The sequence below is a fragment of the Stegostoma tigrinum genome, chromosome 3 (genome assembly GCF_030684315.1).
Source record: "Stegostoma tigrinum isolate sSteTig4 chromosome 3, sSteTig4.hap1, whole genome shotgun sequence".
Lineage (NCBI taxonomy): Eukaryota > Metazoa > Chordata > Chondrichthyes > Orectolobiformes > Stegostomatidae > Stegostoma > Stegostoma tigrinum.
In genome coordinates this window covers 24,029,673-24,045,328 of record NC_081356.1, presented here as the reverse complement: position 1 = coordinate 24,045,328, position 15,656 = coordinate 24,029,673, and the positions used below count along the sequence as shown (strand labels likewise).

General features: G+C 40.9%; 1 protein-coding gene across 1 annotated transcript in view; it reads left to right on the top strand.

Moving 5' to 3' along the window:
* The window catches only part of cntln (centlein, centrosomal protein), a 465,635-nt gene that overhangs the window by 13,990 nt on the left and 435,989 nt on the right, over window positions 1-15,656 (top strand). The window contains exon 3 of the mRNA XM_048527488.2: window positions 5,610-5,698. Coding sequence (XP_048383445.2) covers window positions 5,610-5,698 — 89 coding nt within the window. The remainder of the gene's footprint in view (window positions 1-5,609; window positions 5,699-15,656) is intronic.

Sequence of the window (15,656 nt, the reverse complement as noted above, 5' to 3'; positions counted from 1 at the left end):
TTCCCCTCCCCGCCTTTGTCTGCCTTCCGCAGGGACCGTTCCTTTTGGGACTCCCTGGTCCGTGCTTCCTTCCCCCCCAACACCTCCCCACAGCCCTTTGGCACCTTCCCCTGTAACCGGCAAAGGTGCAACACCTGCGCTTTACCTCCTCCCTCCTGTGTCTAAGGGCCCAAACATACCTCCTAGGTGAAGCAAAATTTCACCTGCACCTCCAAGAATCTAATCTACTGCATTTCACTGCTCACAATGTGGTCTCCTCTGCATTAGGGAAATGAAGTGTAGTCTTGGCGCCCTTGCTCCCGGCCAACATCTCTGTCTCTGGCTTGCTACATTGTTCCAGTGAAGCCCAACGCAAGCTGGAGGAACAACACCTCATTTTCCGCATGGAGACCCTACAGCCCTCTGGACTCAATATTGAGGTCAATAATTTTAGCATCTAAACTCTCCCATGTCCCAGTGCCCCCCCGCCCCACCAGACCTTTTTACCACATAGTCTGCCATTACACGCCCCCTGTTAGTCACTAACAATCCCCATTAACAACTATTCACCCTCCCAGCCTGTTAGCAACTCCTTTGTCTGTCCAACTGTCTTTCTCTCTCTTTGGGCTCTATCCTATCGTTTACTCCATACCCCACCCACCATATTTGCATATAAACTGATGTTTTCCCAGCCACCATCAGTTCTGAGGACGGGCCACCGGACCCGAAACGTTAACTTTGTTTTCTCCTCTACAGATGCTGCCAGACCTGCTGAGCTTTTCCAGCAACTTTGTTTTTGTTCATTGTTTTCAACTTGTTCTGCAGTGGCAAAATAAACAAACATGATTGCAGTACTGTATTTTTATCTCCGTTCTTGTGACAACCCTAAAATAGACATCTAAACGTAAGACTGAAAACAAATTTGAAAGTGTTAACTCCTTGTTAGAACATGTTGCAATGTCAGTTGTTATCAAACATTTGCTATATGAGAAGGAACACTAAAAATGTAAGACTGAAGCAGAAGAGTTAAATGAATCTTGACAGCATCCATTAGAATAAGTAAAGAGAAGTGCCAAGTGTGACAATTTGAGTATGTTTTATTTTGCAGCATCTTCTATTCCAGTACTTGTTTTAGTGGGGATTTTCTGCTCTTTGCTGAGGTTTGATAATCTTGTATCAACAGACAAGGTGCAGCTTGAATACTATGCATGACATGGGGCCATCGCTCTCAATCTGCACTTTTTTTTAAACACAACACTATTTTTTTGGTAGGAGTATGCAGATTACATGACTTGAACAAACTAATTTTTGGTTTCTTCATTTCAATCACGAAATGAAAGTCAGTTTGTTCTATTACTTTACTTCCGCTGCTGCTCTGCTCTTATTACATTATCCTGAACACTAATAGCAAAACATGAGTCTTTTGACCCAGCAGTTACAGGCAACTTAAAAAGCATGGCACATTTGAACTTGTTTTCACATAGTTTTGCTCAGGGAAGTGACCTGTACACTCATTCGTGTGTAATTTCTTCTTGACTTGGAAGGTCATTCTCATACATGTCTTATAAATTTTGTGTTCAGTTGTTTTCCATGCACATTCTGTCTTCCATTATGCCATGATGCTTATTCAGTGCAGATATGCACATTCTGAACACACCCTTGTTTTACCTTGGAATTCTGAAGCAGCATTATCCACAATACAACCCCTATTATTTAATATCTTTGACCTTATGATCATTGGTGAAAAATATATTAAGTGTAACTGATTTCTGCTGACACTTAGAGTTGGTATGTTGGAATAAAATATATTTCAAGCTGTTCACAGAAATTGAAAAATAATTTACATTTTCAGTTTTGGCATGATTAATCCTGTAGCCCCTATTATAAAGACTTGGATGGATTTTATTAGCGTAGGATTTATAATGAAACATGTTTTCTTTCTAAAAGGTAGTACAAATTGTTGGTTGCCATTCAGTAATTATTCTTTCAGATTTTGCTTTTCATTCGTGAGATTTGGGCTTTGCTGGATCGGCCAACATGTGTTGCCCATGTCGAATTGTGATTGAGACGATGGTAGTGGCTGTCTTATTGAAATGCTGCAGTACGTATGATGTAGTTAAATTCACAGTGCTCTTAGAAAGTGAATTTCAGGATTTTAATTCAACACGTAGTGAAGGAATGATGATACTGCTCCAAATTGGGATGTCTATGGCTTAAAGACGAACTTGGTGTTCTTGATGGTCGTGTTCTAGTGCATTTGCTGCTCTTGGCCTCCTTGGTGGTAAAGATTAAGTGTCTTTCTAGCGCCCTCTCCAGTACTAGTACATCCTTTCTCAAGTAATGAGATCAAAACTATACATAGTACTCCAGGTGTGGCCTCACTCGCATCCTATATTGCTGCAGAATAATCTCCATTTTTTTTAAACCCTCTCCCTCCAGTAATGAAGGAAAACATCCCATTTGCCTTCTTAATTAATGACTGCACATGCAAACCAACTTTTTGTGATTCATGCACAAGGACACCGATGTTCCTCTGCACAGCAACTTGCTGCAATTTTTCATCATTTACATTATAGTCTGTTTTGCTGTTATTCCCACAAAAATGGATGACCTCACATTTACAAATAACCTCTGAGCACCTACCTTATCAAACCCTCTCAGAATCTTGAACATTCCAATACAAGTAAACACGTGGCTAAAAGAGTGGTGTTGGAAAGACGGTTTCCTTTTCATGGGGCACTGGCATCAGTTCTTGGACAGGAGGGATCTATACCACTGGGATGAACTCCACCTGAACAGGGCCGGGCCCATTGTTCTGGCGAAAATGGTAAATAGGGTGGTTAATAGGACTTTAAACCAGTAAGTAGGGAGGAAGGGAGAAGTGAGCAAAAGAAGAAGAATAACAACTAATGAAGGGCAAAGCAGCAGGTTAGTAGGTGATCAGGAAGCTTCAACCCCATTGAAAATTAGGAAATAAGTTAAAGGAAAGGAGAACTCAAGAGCAGTTAGTAATGAAGGTAATAGGACCCAAAAAGAAGGTGCAAAAACTGGCATAAGGGCACTTTATCTGTATGTTTGGAGCACTTGAAACAAGGTGGATGAGTTGACGGTGCAAATCATGGCAAATGGGTATGATTTAGTGGCCATTACAGAGACATGGTTACAAGATGGTCATGACTGGGAGGTAAATATCCAGGGGTATCAAACTGTTCGGAAGGACAGACAGGAAGGCAAGGGAGATGGTGTTGGTCTGATTTTTAAGAATGATATCAGGGCGGTAGTGAGAGATGATATAGGTTCTACTGAACAAAACAAATTCATTTGGGTGGAAATTAGGAATAGCAGGGGAAAGAAGTCACTGATAGGTGTGGTCTATAGGCCACCAAATAATGACATCGTGGTGGAGGGCAATAAGCATAGAAATAGCTAATACATGTAAAAATGGTACAGCAATTATCATGGGGGATTTTAATCTACATATTGATTGATCAAACCAAGTCGGTCATGGCAGCCTTGAGGAGGGGTCCAGAGAATGCATCTGCGATAATTTTCTTGAACAATATGTAATAGAACCTACGAGGGATCAAGCTATCCTAGATCTAGTCCTGTGTAATGAGACAGGAATAATTAATGATCTCACAGTTAGGGATCCTCTCGGAAGTAGCGATCACAGTATGGATGAATTTAAAATACAGATGGAGAGTGAGAAGATTAATCCAGTACCTATGTCCTTGTGCTTAAACAAAGGAGACTTTGAAGGAATGAGGAAGGAGTTAGCTAAGGTTGAATGAGAGCTAAAACTTCATGGCGAGTCAATTGAGGAACAGTGGAAGACTTTCAAAACAAATTTTCACAGTGCTCAGCAGAAGTATATTCCAGTGATAAGGAAGAACTGTAGGAAAAGAGAGAGCCAGCCATGGATGTCTAAGTAATTTAAGGAAAGTATCAGATTGAAAAAAACACGTACAAGAAAAACAAAGAGTAGTGGGAACCTAGTAGACTAGTAAATGGGTGTTTTTCTGGTTGGTGGTCGGTGGCTAGTGGTGTGCTTCAGGGATCAGCGTTGGGCCTGCAATTGTTTACAATTCACATAGATGATTTGGAGTTGCGGTCGAAGTGTGGTGCGTCAAAATTTGCAGATGACACGAAGGTGAGTGGTAGAGCAAAGTGTTCAGAAGATACTGCAAGTCTTCAGAGGGATGTATATAGTCTGAGTGAGTGGGCAAAGGTCTGGCAGATGGAGTACAATGTTGATAAGTGTGAGGTCATACATTTTGGTAGGAATAACAGCAAAATGGAACATGTTTTAAATGGTAAAAAATTGCAGCACGCTGCTGTGCAGAGGGACTTGGGTGTCTTTGTGCATGAATCGCTAAAAGTAGGATTGCAGGTGCAGCAGGCAATTAAAAAGGCAAATGGAATTTTGTCTGCCATTGCTAGAGGGATGGAGTTTAAAAACAGGAAGGGTATGCTGCAGCTGTATAGGGACCTGGTGAGCCCACACCTGGAATACTGTGTGCAGCTTTGGTCTCCTTAGTTGGGAAGAGATATACTAGCACTGGAGGGGGTGCAGAGGAGATTCACTTGGTCGATTCCAGAGTTGAGCGGTTTGGACTATGAGGAGCGACTGAGTAGTCTGGGATTATACTCATTGAAATTCAGAAGAATGAGGGGAGATCTTATAGAAACATATAAGATTATGAAGGAAATAGATAAAGTGGAGGCAGGGAGGTTGTTTCCGCTAGCAGGTGAAACTAGGACGAGAGGGCATTGCCTCGAAATAAGGGGAAGCAGATGTAGGACTGAGGTCAGGGGGAACTTGTTCACCCAAAGGATTGTGGATCTGTGGAATTCCCTGCCCAGTGAAGCGATTGAAGCTACCTTGCTGAATGTTTTTAAGGCAAGGCTAAATAAATTTTTGAGCAGTAAAGGAATTAGGGCTATGATGATGGGTGGGTAAGTGGAGCTGAGTGTCAAAAAGATCAGCCATGATCTTATTAAATGGCAGGGCATGCTTGAGGGGCCAGATGGCCTACTCCTGTTCCTAGTTCTTATGTTCAATCAGCTCCCATTCTTCAAAACTCCAAAGAAGATGGACTCATTCTATCCAGTCTGTCCTCATAGAACATAGAACGCAGTCATCCTAGGAATCAACCTAATGAACCTTTTGTTGTTGCAGTGTCTTGAAGGCGAGTAAATCCTTTTCGTTTCGTCACAGATCCTGTGTGTTTTGTGTATACTTGGCTCCTTCCATTTTTTATATTGGATCTGTTTGAGACGACAAGTGCTGAAGTTTAATTCACTTTTATCAGTAGGTTGAAAGTAATGTGAATGCCACTTATCAACAATCTTCTAGGTTTTGTATGCATGAGACAACAAGTCAAGAACAAAGCTGTTTATTTCATGTCTTCAGCAAAGCAAGAGCCGCACTGGTATTGCATAGTCATTTAAATTTTGCTTTTGCCCAGTCCCTTGATTTCAATGCAATTTGGTGACAAAACAGATTAATATCAGGACATCATGCCACATACAACTTGATTGGACCACTCTTGGAATTGATTTGCATTTTCTTTTGAATGAAATCTTTATAATAGTTTCGGACAATGCTAATTCTTCTGTTTTCTATGCAGGCTGATAAAGAATTTGTGTGGTCATTGTGGAAGCGTTTGCAGGTAGCCAATCCTGACCTCACACAGGCCATCAGCTTGGTTCTAGAGAGGTGAGTGAAGTTTGTTAAGAAGCACATGGTACCTCACCTTTCGCAACAAATGCATGGAGTCAAGGATTTAATAGATGCTCAGGATGATTGGCTGATTTTGCTATTTCGCTCGCCTACCAAGCCAAACTTGCCACAATGCTGCCCTGGTCCTAGCTCTGAACTTGCATCAATTTTGAGTTTCTCTTCATCTCTCCTTTGCCTACAGGGTTTTAAACTGAATAGAGTCGGGGTGGTGCGTGGGATGCGGGTGGGTTGGGTTCAGGAGGAGGGAAATGTAAGCTTACAAATCAAAATAAGATGGTAATATTGAAGATACTGCCCTGAAAAACACTTGCAGAGATGGCCTGACGCTGAGATGGCTGACCTTCAACAAACACATCCATCTTCCTATATGCCTGATATGAATCCAACCACTCGAGATTTTGTCCCCTGATATCTGTTGATTTCAATTTTACTCAGGCTTCTTGATGCCACATTCACTTGAATGTGACCTCGATGTTAAGGGTTGTTACTCTCACCTCGCCCCTGGAAGTCAGCTGTTTTGTCCATGTTTTGAACAAAGACTGTATGAGGAGTTAAGTGGCCCTAGCGGAATGTAAACTAATGTCATTGAGCAGCTTACTGCTGAACTGCTGCTGCTTGATAGCACTCACTGGTGACATCTTCCGTCACTTTACCGATATCAAGAGCAGACTGATGGGGCAATAATTGGCCAGGTTGGATTTGCTCTGCTTTTCACGCACAGGACACAGGGCAATTTTTCACTTTATAAGGTAGATACCAGTGTTGTAACTGTACTGGAAGAGCTTAGCTAGGTGACAGGTAATTTTGGAGTCTTTAGTACTATTGCCGGAATGTTGTCAGGGTCCACAAACTTTGCATTATCCAATGTGTCTAACTGTTTCTTGATATCACATGGAGTGAATCAAATTGACTGAAGACAGATGTCTGTGATGGTGGAGCTCACTGGAGGAGGCTGCGATGGATCGTCCACTTGTATTTTTGTAGTTTTCTATTATATACCTTCTTAAAATTCTGTGTCATCATTTTTTATTCATTTGTTAAAGGAACATTGACAAGCCCTTGTGAATACGTTCTGTGACTGACACCACAGTAACCAAATTGGAAAAAATAGCTTATAGTCTAACAAGCCAGTTTCATTCTGAAACCTGTCTTGCCCAGTATTACCATTGACTGGGTTCATAACAAAATACAATATACGTATCCAACACAACTCCACCTCCCTCGACTCTTCCACTGACTCCAGATCATCAAATTGCGTATCTAAAGCCCAGTTTTGGAGTTGCAGAACTTTTCTTCTCTAAATATTAGGCAATCTCATTGAAAACCTCCATATACTTAAAGGGAATTCCAGAGTAGATGTAGGTTAAGATGTTTCCCCTGTTTGGAGAATCTAGGACCAGGAGCATAATTTAAAAATAAAGGAGTGCCAATTAGGACCAAGATGAGGAGAATTTTTGAAATTCTGTATCCCAGTAGGTTGTGGAAGCTCAGCTTTTGAGTATATTTATAGTAGACGTTGACAAACTTTTGTCTATTGATGGTGGAAAAGGTTATGGTGATAGTGTTGATAAAAGGCATCAAAGTGCTTGACCAGCTATGATTGTTTTAAGTGGTGCCACAAATCCTGATCGCCAGATACCCAACTTCATTCTTCTCCCAAACAACTATTTATTTTAAAAACAAAATATTGCAGATACTAGAAATCTGAAATAAGCTCAGTAAATTTGAACATACTTAGCAACCATCGTGGACAGAAACAGATACGTTTTGAGTCAAAAATGACCTTTCAGAGTTCTGAACAAGATTCCTATTTGACTCCAAATGTTAACCCTGTTTCTCTCTACACAGACTATTTGTAATTTTGAAGTGCAATTTGGCTCCAAAGTGAGCTTCAAACCACATAGCTGTACCACTAACAAAGCAGCTTACTTTCACCTTTGTAATATTGCTCAGTTCTGCCTCACATGAGCTCATCAACTTTTATGATCGTCATGCACGTATTTGTTACCTCAAAACTGAATTAGTCCAGTGCTTTCAGGAACAAAAACAGAAGTTGCTGGAAAAGCTCCAGATCTGTTAGCATCTGTGAAGAAAAAAATCAGCGTTAATGTTTCGGGTCTGGTGACTCTTCATCAGAACTGATGGTAGCTGGGAAAGCATTAGTTTATATGCAGAAAATGGAAGGGGGATGGGGGTAGAGAGTAAATGATAGGATAGAGCCTGAAGAGAGAGAAGGGCCGTTGGATAGACAAAGGAGGTGATAATGATCTGGCTTGGAAGATGATAGCTGTAAATGGGAACTGTTAGCCTGTCATTACACACTATCTATTGTTAGTTACTAAGTGACAACCAGGCCTGGTGTGTGGAGTAGGGGGCTAGGACTTCGGAGAGTTTAGGCCCTAAAATTATTGAACTCGATATTGAAGCTGGAGGGCTGCAGGATCTCCAAGCGGAAGATGAGGTGTCGTTCTTTCAACTTGCGTTGAGCTTTGCTGGAACACTGCAACAAGCCAGAGGCAGAGACAGAGATTTTGGCCACGGAACAGGGTTGTGTGTTAAAGTGACAGGCAACAGGAAGCTCAGGGTCTTTTTTGTAAGCAGAACGTGGATGTTCTCTGAAGTGGTCACACGGTCTATGCTTGTTTCCCCAATGTAGAGGAAACCACATTGTGAGCTGAGAATGCAGTAGACGATATTTTGGGACCGGTGTAGTGTTGCTTTACCTGGAAGGTATGCTTTCCCTGCACCGGTGAAGGTGCAACATCTGCCCATTTTCCTTCTTCCCCGCTATCCAAGGACCCAAACATACCTTCCAACTCTGCTGATCTGTTTTCTCCCCCACAACCCGCAGATATCTGAGGTGTTTTAGTTTTGACTTCTTAAGCATCCTTGATTTTTAGTCACACCATTAGTAGCTATACCTTCAGCTACTTCGGCCCTCATCTGTGGAATTCCTCCACTAAACCGCTTGACAGGATTTACATGTATTTAGAAAGGCAAATACTGATTAGTGATAGTCAGCATGGCTGAAGTGCGTGGGAAATGATTTCTCACTAATTTATTTGAGTTTTGTGAAAAAGTAACAAAGAGGAATTGTGAAGGCAGAGTGCTGGATGTGACCTATATGGATGTCAGTAAGACGTTCAGCAAGATTCCGCATGGAAGACTGGTTAGCAAGGTCAGATTATGTAGAACATGGGGAGAACTAGCCATTGGATACAGAACTGGCTTGAACGTAGGAGACAGATGGTGGAGGATTGCTTTTCAGACTGGAGACCTGTGACCAACGGTGTGCTACGAGGATCGGTGCTGGGTCCACTGCTTTTTGTCATTTATATCAAAGATTTGGATGTGAACATAGGAGGTATGGTTGGTGAGTTTGCAGATGATACCAAAATTGGAGGAGTAGTGGATAGCGAGGAAGCTTACCTCCAGAGTACAACTAGACCTTCATCAGATGGGCCGGTGGGCCGAGGATTGGCAGATGGGGTTTAATTTGCATTTTGGAAAGGCAAATCTGGTAAGATCCTGGGGAGTGATGCTGAAAAAAGAGACCTTGGAGTGCAGGTGGTGTTTGGTATGCTTGCCTTTATTGGTCTGTGCATTAAGTATAAGAGTTGGGAGGTTGTGCCATGGCTGTACAGGACATTGGTTAGGCCACTTTTGGAATACTGCATTCAATCTGGTCTCCCTGCTATACGCAGGATATTGTGAAACTTGAAAAGGTCCAGAAAACATTTACAAGGATGTTGCCAGAGTTGGAGTGTTTGAGTTATCGGGAGAGGCTGAATAGACTGATGCTATTTTCCTGGAGCGTCAGAGGCTGAGGAGTGACCTTGTAGAATTTTTAAAATCACAAGAGTCATGGATAGGGTGAATAGCCAAGGTCTTTTCCACGGGATAGTGGAGTCCAAAACTACAGGGCATAGGTTTAAAGCGAGAGGGGAAAATGTTAAAAGGGACCTAAAGGGCAAGTTTTCCGCGTGGTGTGTGTATGAAATGAGCTGCCAGAAGAAGTGTGGGAGGCTGGTACAATTACAGCATTTAAAAGGCCTCAGGATGGATACATGAATAGGAAGTGTTTAGAGGAATATGGGCCAAATACTGACAAATGGGACTAGATTAATTTATGATATCTGGACAGCATGGGTGGATTGACCGAAGGGTCTGTTTCCATGCTGTACAGCTTTTTGACTCTATGACATTCTTTAAATACTACCTTTTTTGACCAAACTTGTGTCTTGGTACCATATTTTGTTTTGCAATATTCTTGTGAAGCAGCTTGGAACATTTCATTATGATAACGGCGTGTTTGTACAACAATTCTTGTAAACTAAATTTTGTGTTGAAAGGCAAGAACAATTTTGTTCTTTAACTATCTTTTTCTTGATTACTCCTGTGAGGAGGAATGGGTGTTAGGATATGTTATGACAGGTACAGGCCAGTCCTGAGTAGCTATTATTCGTTTCTGAACCCTGGTATTGAATGTTGGCTGAGTTATCAACCGCCAGGCAGAGGCCATGCATATAGTTTTCCAGTTGGAGTTCTATTTCAACTTACATATCACAGTTCTCCAAATAGTTGATTGTGTGTTCCCAATTTGAAAATCCAGATAAATTCTGCCCCCCCGTTATCCTGTAATTATCATACAAACTTCACCTGTTCCCTTATTCTATTTGGTGTTTAGCACACCTGCAGACTCTATTGGATGATAATGAGTATTTGCCTGAAGAAACAATTGCAACCAAAACATGTCTAATTGATAATTACACATGGGCAATTGTGATTTCTGATCATCACAGAGAGAAGTCACATTTTGTTGAGTCAACCAGCTGGTACAGGCAGATAGAAACAAGGATGGTTCTTCATGACTATTGTCAGGTGACATCTGATGTGATCTCTGTGTAACCTAATGAATTTTAAAAATGATGAATTTCCAAGTGATGGATGAAGAAAATTGAAAGATAAGAATTCATGTTTTGTTGTATGTTAAATAAAAGTATGGAGAAGCCACTGCCAACAGGTAAAAGTCCTGACATTCACATCAGGAATTTGCATCATATAGTTTCTTGGGGAAGGAGTAAACTGGGAACTGTACAGGACTTGTACAGTTGCAATAATATTTCTGTACTTCTATATTCCTTTCCAATTGAAATAAACACTATGAATTTTCTGCTCCCTTAAGTGGTGTTGACAGTGTTGAGAAAGTTGAATAAATACTGAAAGAATAAAAAAATTAGAACCTTGACATCAAGGAAAATATTTTTGATTTTCCCTTTTAAGTTTAAATGGTGAAGTCAGAATTTCATGAATGACTACCTTATTTCTGTGCATTTGGATCACATTTTCAGCCTTGGGGTTTTATTTAAGTCAGTTGGCTGAATGGCTGGTTTGCAAAGCTGCGTGATACCAACAGTGCGCAATCACTAGCTGAGGTTAGCATGAAGGACTGTCCTTCTCAATATCTCTCCCCTTGCCTGAAGTATGGTGGCCCTCAAGTTAAATCACCACCATTCATCTACCTCTAATAAGAGAGCAGCCATATGGTCTGGTAAGACTAAGGCAGCTGGATTTGACATTATTAGCCCAACTTACCGACACTGTTCCCAGTTTATTTCTTCCCCACGAAACTATATGATGCAAATTTCTGATATGAAGGTTAGAATTTTTATCTGCTGGCAGTGGCTCCTCCATGCTTTCATTTAAGTTTTCTTCATGAAAACATTCCTGCATACTCTACGGACATTACTCTTCCACACTTCATCAACACAAGTTAACACTTAACAGACCTCACCTGTGATGTTGTGTAGAGCTATAAGTGCCACATAATAGGGAAGGTGTGAATGCATTGGAAAGAGTGCAGAAACAATTTACATGCACAGTTCCAGGAATAAGAAATGTCAGTAATCAGTATAGATTGAAGAATTTGGGACAATTCTCCTTGGAGAGAAGAAAGCTGAAAGGAGATCTGATTGAAGTTTTCAAAATCAGAGCAGGCTGGATAAAGTAGATAGGGGGAAGTTGTTTCCACTTGTGAAAGGAACAAGAATGAGTGGGTATAGACTTAAAATGATGTGCAAAAGAAGCAAGGGTGATGTGAGGGAGAAAAAAGCCTTTTCATTTGGCAAGTAGTTAAGATATAAAATACGTTTCTTGGAAATGTGTTTCTGGAGGCAGGTTCATTTGAGGCATTCAAGAGGGAATTAGATGATTATTTGGATCGAAATAGATTGCAAGGGTATGGAAAAAACCAGGATATTGGCACTGGGTAATGATGCTGGTTTGAAGAGCCAGTGCAGGCATGATGGACCAAATTGCTGCCTCCTGTGCTGTAAAAATTCTATGATTCTGTGAACCACCAGCCTGGCCACATCACATTTCCTGCTTTTGCATTAATTCACATAGCACTTCCGCTTTAGGACTTTGCTTCAGAGCACTTACGCTATGTATTCTTCTGCCAGGTCACTTCTACGAGTAGCAACAGATATACATCTCATGCATTTCTACAGTAAACATCTTATGGCTGTTAGCTTACTTTCTCATTTGGAGGCTGCCAGTCTTCGTGGCCTGCATTGTTTTTCAGTACATTGACTGTTTAATGTCTTGGTGTCAAGCATCGCTTTTTAACGCAGCGGTAGAGGAAGATGAGTTTTTTACGGTTCAGAGCACTAAGCAGCCAAGGGGGTGAACGTGTTGGTAAACAGCAGCTTATGTCCCACTTATCAGGTACCAACAGTTTTCATGGCAAAAACACTTCGGCCTAATGGCTATGACTGAAAATCAAAGGGAACAAGCCTTAGTAGGCTCAAGGGATGGACTAAGGTCAACCAGACAATACTGCAACAATGCAGAGAGGGAGATGTACGATTCCAGTCCAGGGGTTAGTTGTAGTCAGTCTTAGCGGTTTGACCATAGTCAGTTTTGTAGGTTACGTGTGACCAATGGGCTGCTGTGGAAATGTCAGCCAGGGTCTTGTGCTGTTTTCAGTGACAGCTGACAAACCAAGTTATTCTGGGGGGTAAGTCCACTATTGGTCATTGAGATTTGGGCAGTAATGGTCAGGGACATATTAGGTGACAGTCAGTTGAGGCCTGGGAAAAGTGGGAACCTCAAGTCTGGGGTTCTGGTTCTTTGGACTGGGTCTTTGGAAGAATTAATACAGTGAAAAGGAGAGATTCAATACTGAAAGTTGTAATTTCATGGTATAGGAGGGGATCGGTTTCACCAAATCAATGTTCAACTCATCTGTGACCACTGATACCAAATTTTGGAAGCTGTACCAGATATTCTGGGAGATGCCACGATTCTTACATTCTACAGAAGTCTGTTAGGAAGAGATGGCTGCCAAGTCCATGCACGGCTGATGACACCTTTACAATATTGTCCGACTGCTACTGAGTGAAGGTGCAACACTTCTCAAGCTTCCACCTCAGGGTTGTCTTCAAATGATGTTTTGATGCCTGGACATCAGCCTCAACAGAGAGCATTACTTGCATACAGCCTAACATGCTTCATTGAAATGAAGAAGCCCAATGAGTTTGCATTTTTTTTTTGAGATACAACCTCCATTTGCATCCAAATCTATGCATTCACTTATGATACATTCTCCTGCATTATCTAAAGCAGGAAGTACTGAAGCTGCAAGTGACCCTATCTCTGATCAGAAGGTCTGGAGTTAGCCCAGTTTGCACGAAAGGCATGTTATTAACATGTCTGAATAGGATGATTAAAAACATAGATTTTTAGTAAAAGAATGTGGAATCTTGATTTCTAAAATTGTGTTTCTGACAGGGGTGCCAAAACCATCCGTATATAGAACATAGAACATAACAGCACAGTACAGGCCCTTCAGCCCTCGATGTGCCGACCTGTCATACCGATCTGAAGCCCATCTAACCTACACTATTCCATGTACGTCCATGTGCTTGTCCAATGATGAGTATGTATTTTCTAACATCAGGCAAATAATCAATGCCAATGTGCATTATAATGAGGGAATTAAGATAAATAAGTCGTTCCAAAGAATAAGAATGGTTGAGTGTGAGGGTTAGTCTCAACTGCTGAATGCTACATATGCAGGTCTGTTATTACAATTTAATCAGTCCAAATCATTTTAGCTAGATATTTAAATTGCGCAACTCAGAAGTAATATGAATGGACGATATAACATTCATTCAATTTGTATGCTGTCCTTACGAACATTGATCAAATTACTACTTTACCTGCAACAGAGCACAGGGCCATTAGTTATATCTTTTCCCTGTAAATGAATAACATTGGACTGCACTTGTCCTTTGTATGACTTCTATTTTAATTGTAAACATATTAATCCCTTCAATAGAAAAAATTAGGCAATGTAGCATTTTTCATTGCCAGCACATCTGTCACTTGAATTATATTTTAGATATAGCTCAAGCAACAAAAATATATGCAAAGCAGGATAAGGGACTGAGCCCAGCCAACAACATTTACCACCAAATGCCACGGTATTTTATTTCTCATTATAAAATTATACCTCAGTTATTTCCTTGCCCCCCTGACATCATCTCCAACTTTGACTCAAGCTCTTTCAGACTCCGATTAAAGCAAATGTCCTGGCCATTTGTCACCAAATCTGTGTGATCTATATTAAGTTCTACTGAGCTTCAATTTGCTTTGCCAACTTTGCTCACTGCCCTGGATCTTATGGATTCATCTTTCTGCTAACAGCCATCTAGTTAAACATCTGTATTCTGCCTATCAAGTATCTCTTCCAGCAAACGCTAGCATGTGATCTTCTTGTCACAAAAGAAAGACTGCTTTGTCAAGCTGCCCATGTTTGTCCCTACTTCCCCTTATTCACCAAGGCAACACAGATTCTCAAGTCCTCGCCCTTGTGCTAAGTCTGTACCCTTGATGTTCTTTCACACATCATACAGAATGGCGTCAAGTAGGGCCAGCATGATTTGTTTCATTGCCTTTGACATGAAGGCAGCGTTTGACTGAGTGTGACATTAAAACACCTCATTGTGCGTAGTGCTGGAAATCAAGCTCCACTATTCCAGGAGTTAACAGAAATATGAAAATTTGATTATACCACTGAATTGCCCAATTAAACCTAATTATCTAGGTCAAATTGAAGTAATATGCACACATTTTTATCAGCAAAAAAATAACTATTTATTATAAATATATTGTTTTGAATCAATGGCATAAAAGAAACATGAATTACTAATTTATAAATTTAAAACTTCACTCTACTTTTTAAAATTACCATGCATATATGAACAGACACATAAAGCCAGGAAATATGTAAATAACAGAAGGGAACAAAATATTCAGGGAAACACAGTTTGAAACCATGCACTAGTCAAGACTGTGATAGCACATTTCCCTCTTGGTCTGCATGAATGTAGTTCCAACAACACTTAAGAAACTCAACACAATCTAGGGCAATGCAGACCGCTTTGTGTCAACCCTTCCACAATCTTCAACGTTCATGCATGCCACCACTAACTCACAAGCGGCAGCAGGATACATCATGCACAAGATGCAGCACAGTAATTCACTACACCTTCCAAACTCTCAAACTGTACCACTGAGGATAGTGATAGATAATGGTGACAGCACGATCTGCACATTCCCCTCCAAGCCACACGCCACCTTTACCTGGAACTACTGCTCTGTTCATTCGCAGTTGCTGGGTCAAAATCCTGGAACTCTTTCCTATCACATGGACTATAGCAGTTCAAATAGCTGTCTCAAGGACATGCATGTTTATCATGCATCTTGTGAATAAATAGGAAAAAGAATGTTGGAGATTTTTAGAGAACTAACATAATTCATGTCTGCACTAAGGTAGGTCACTGTAAATCAAGCCAAGCTATTCCCAGACTCATTACAAAAAATAAAGATTTTTAAAAACACACAGGATTCCTGAATTGATTTGACTTTC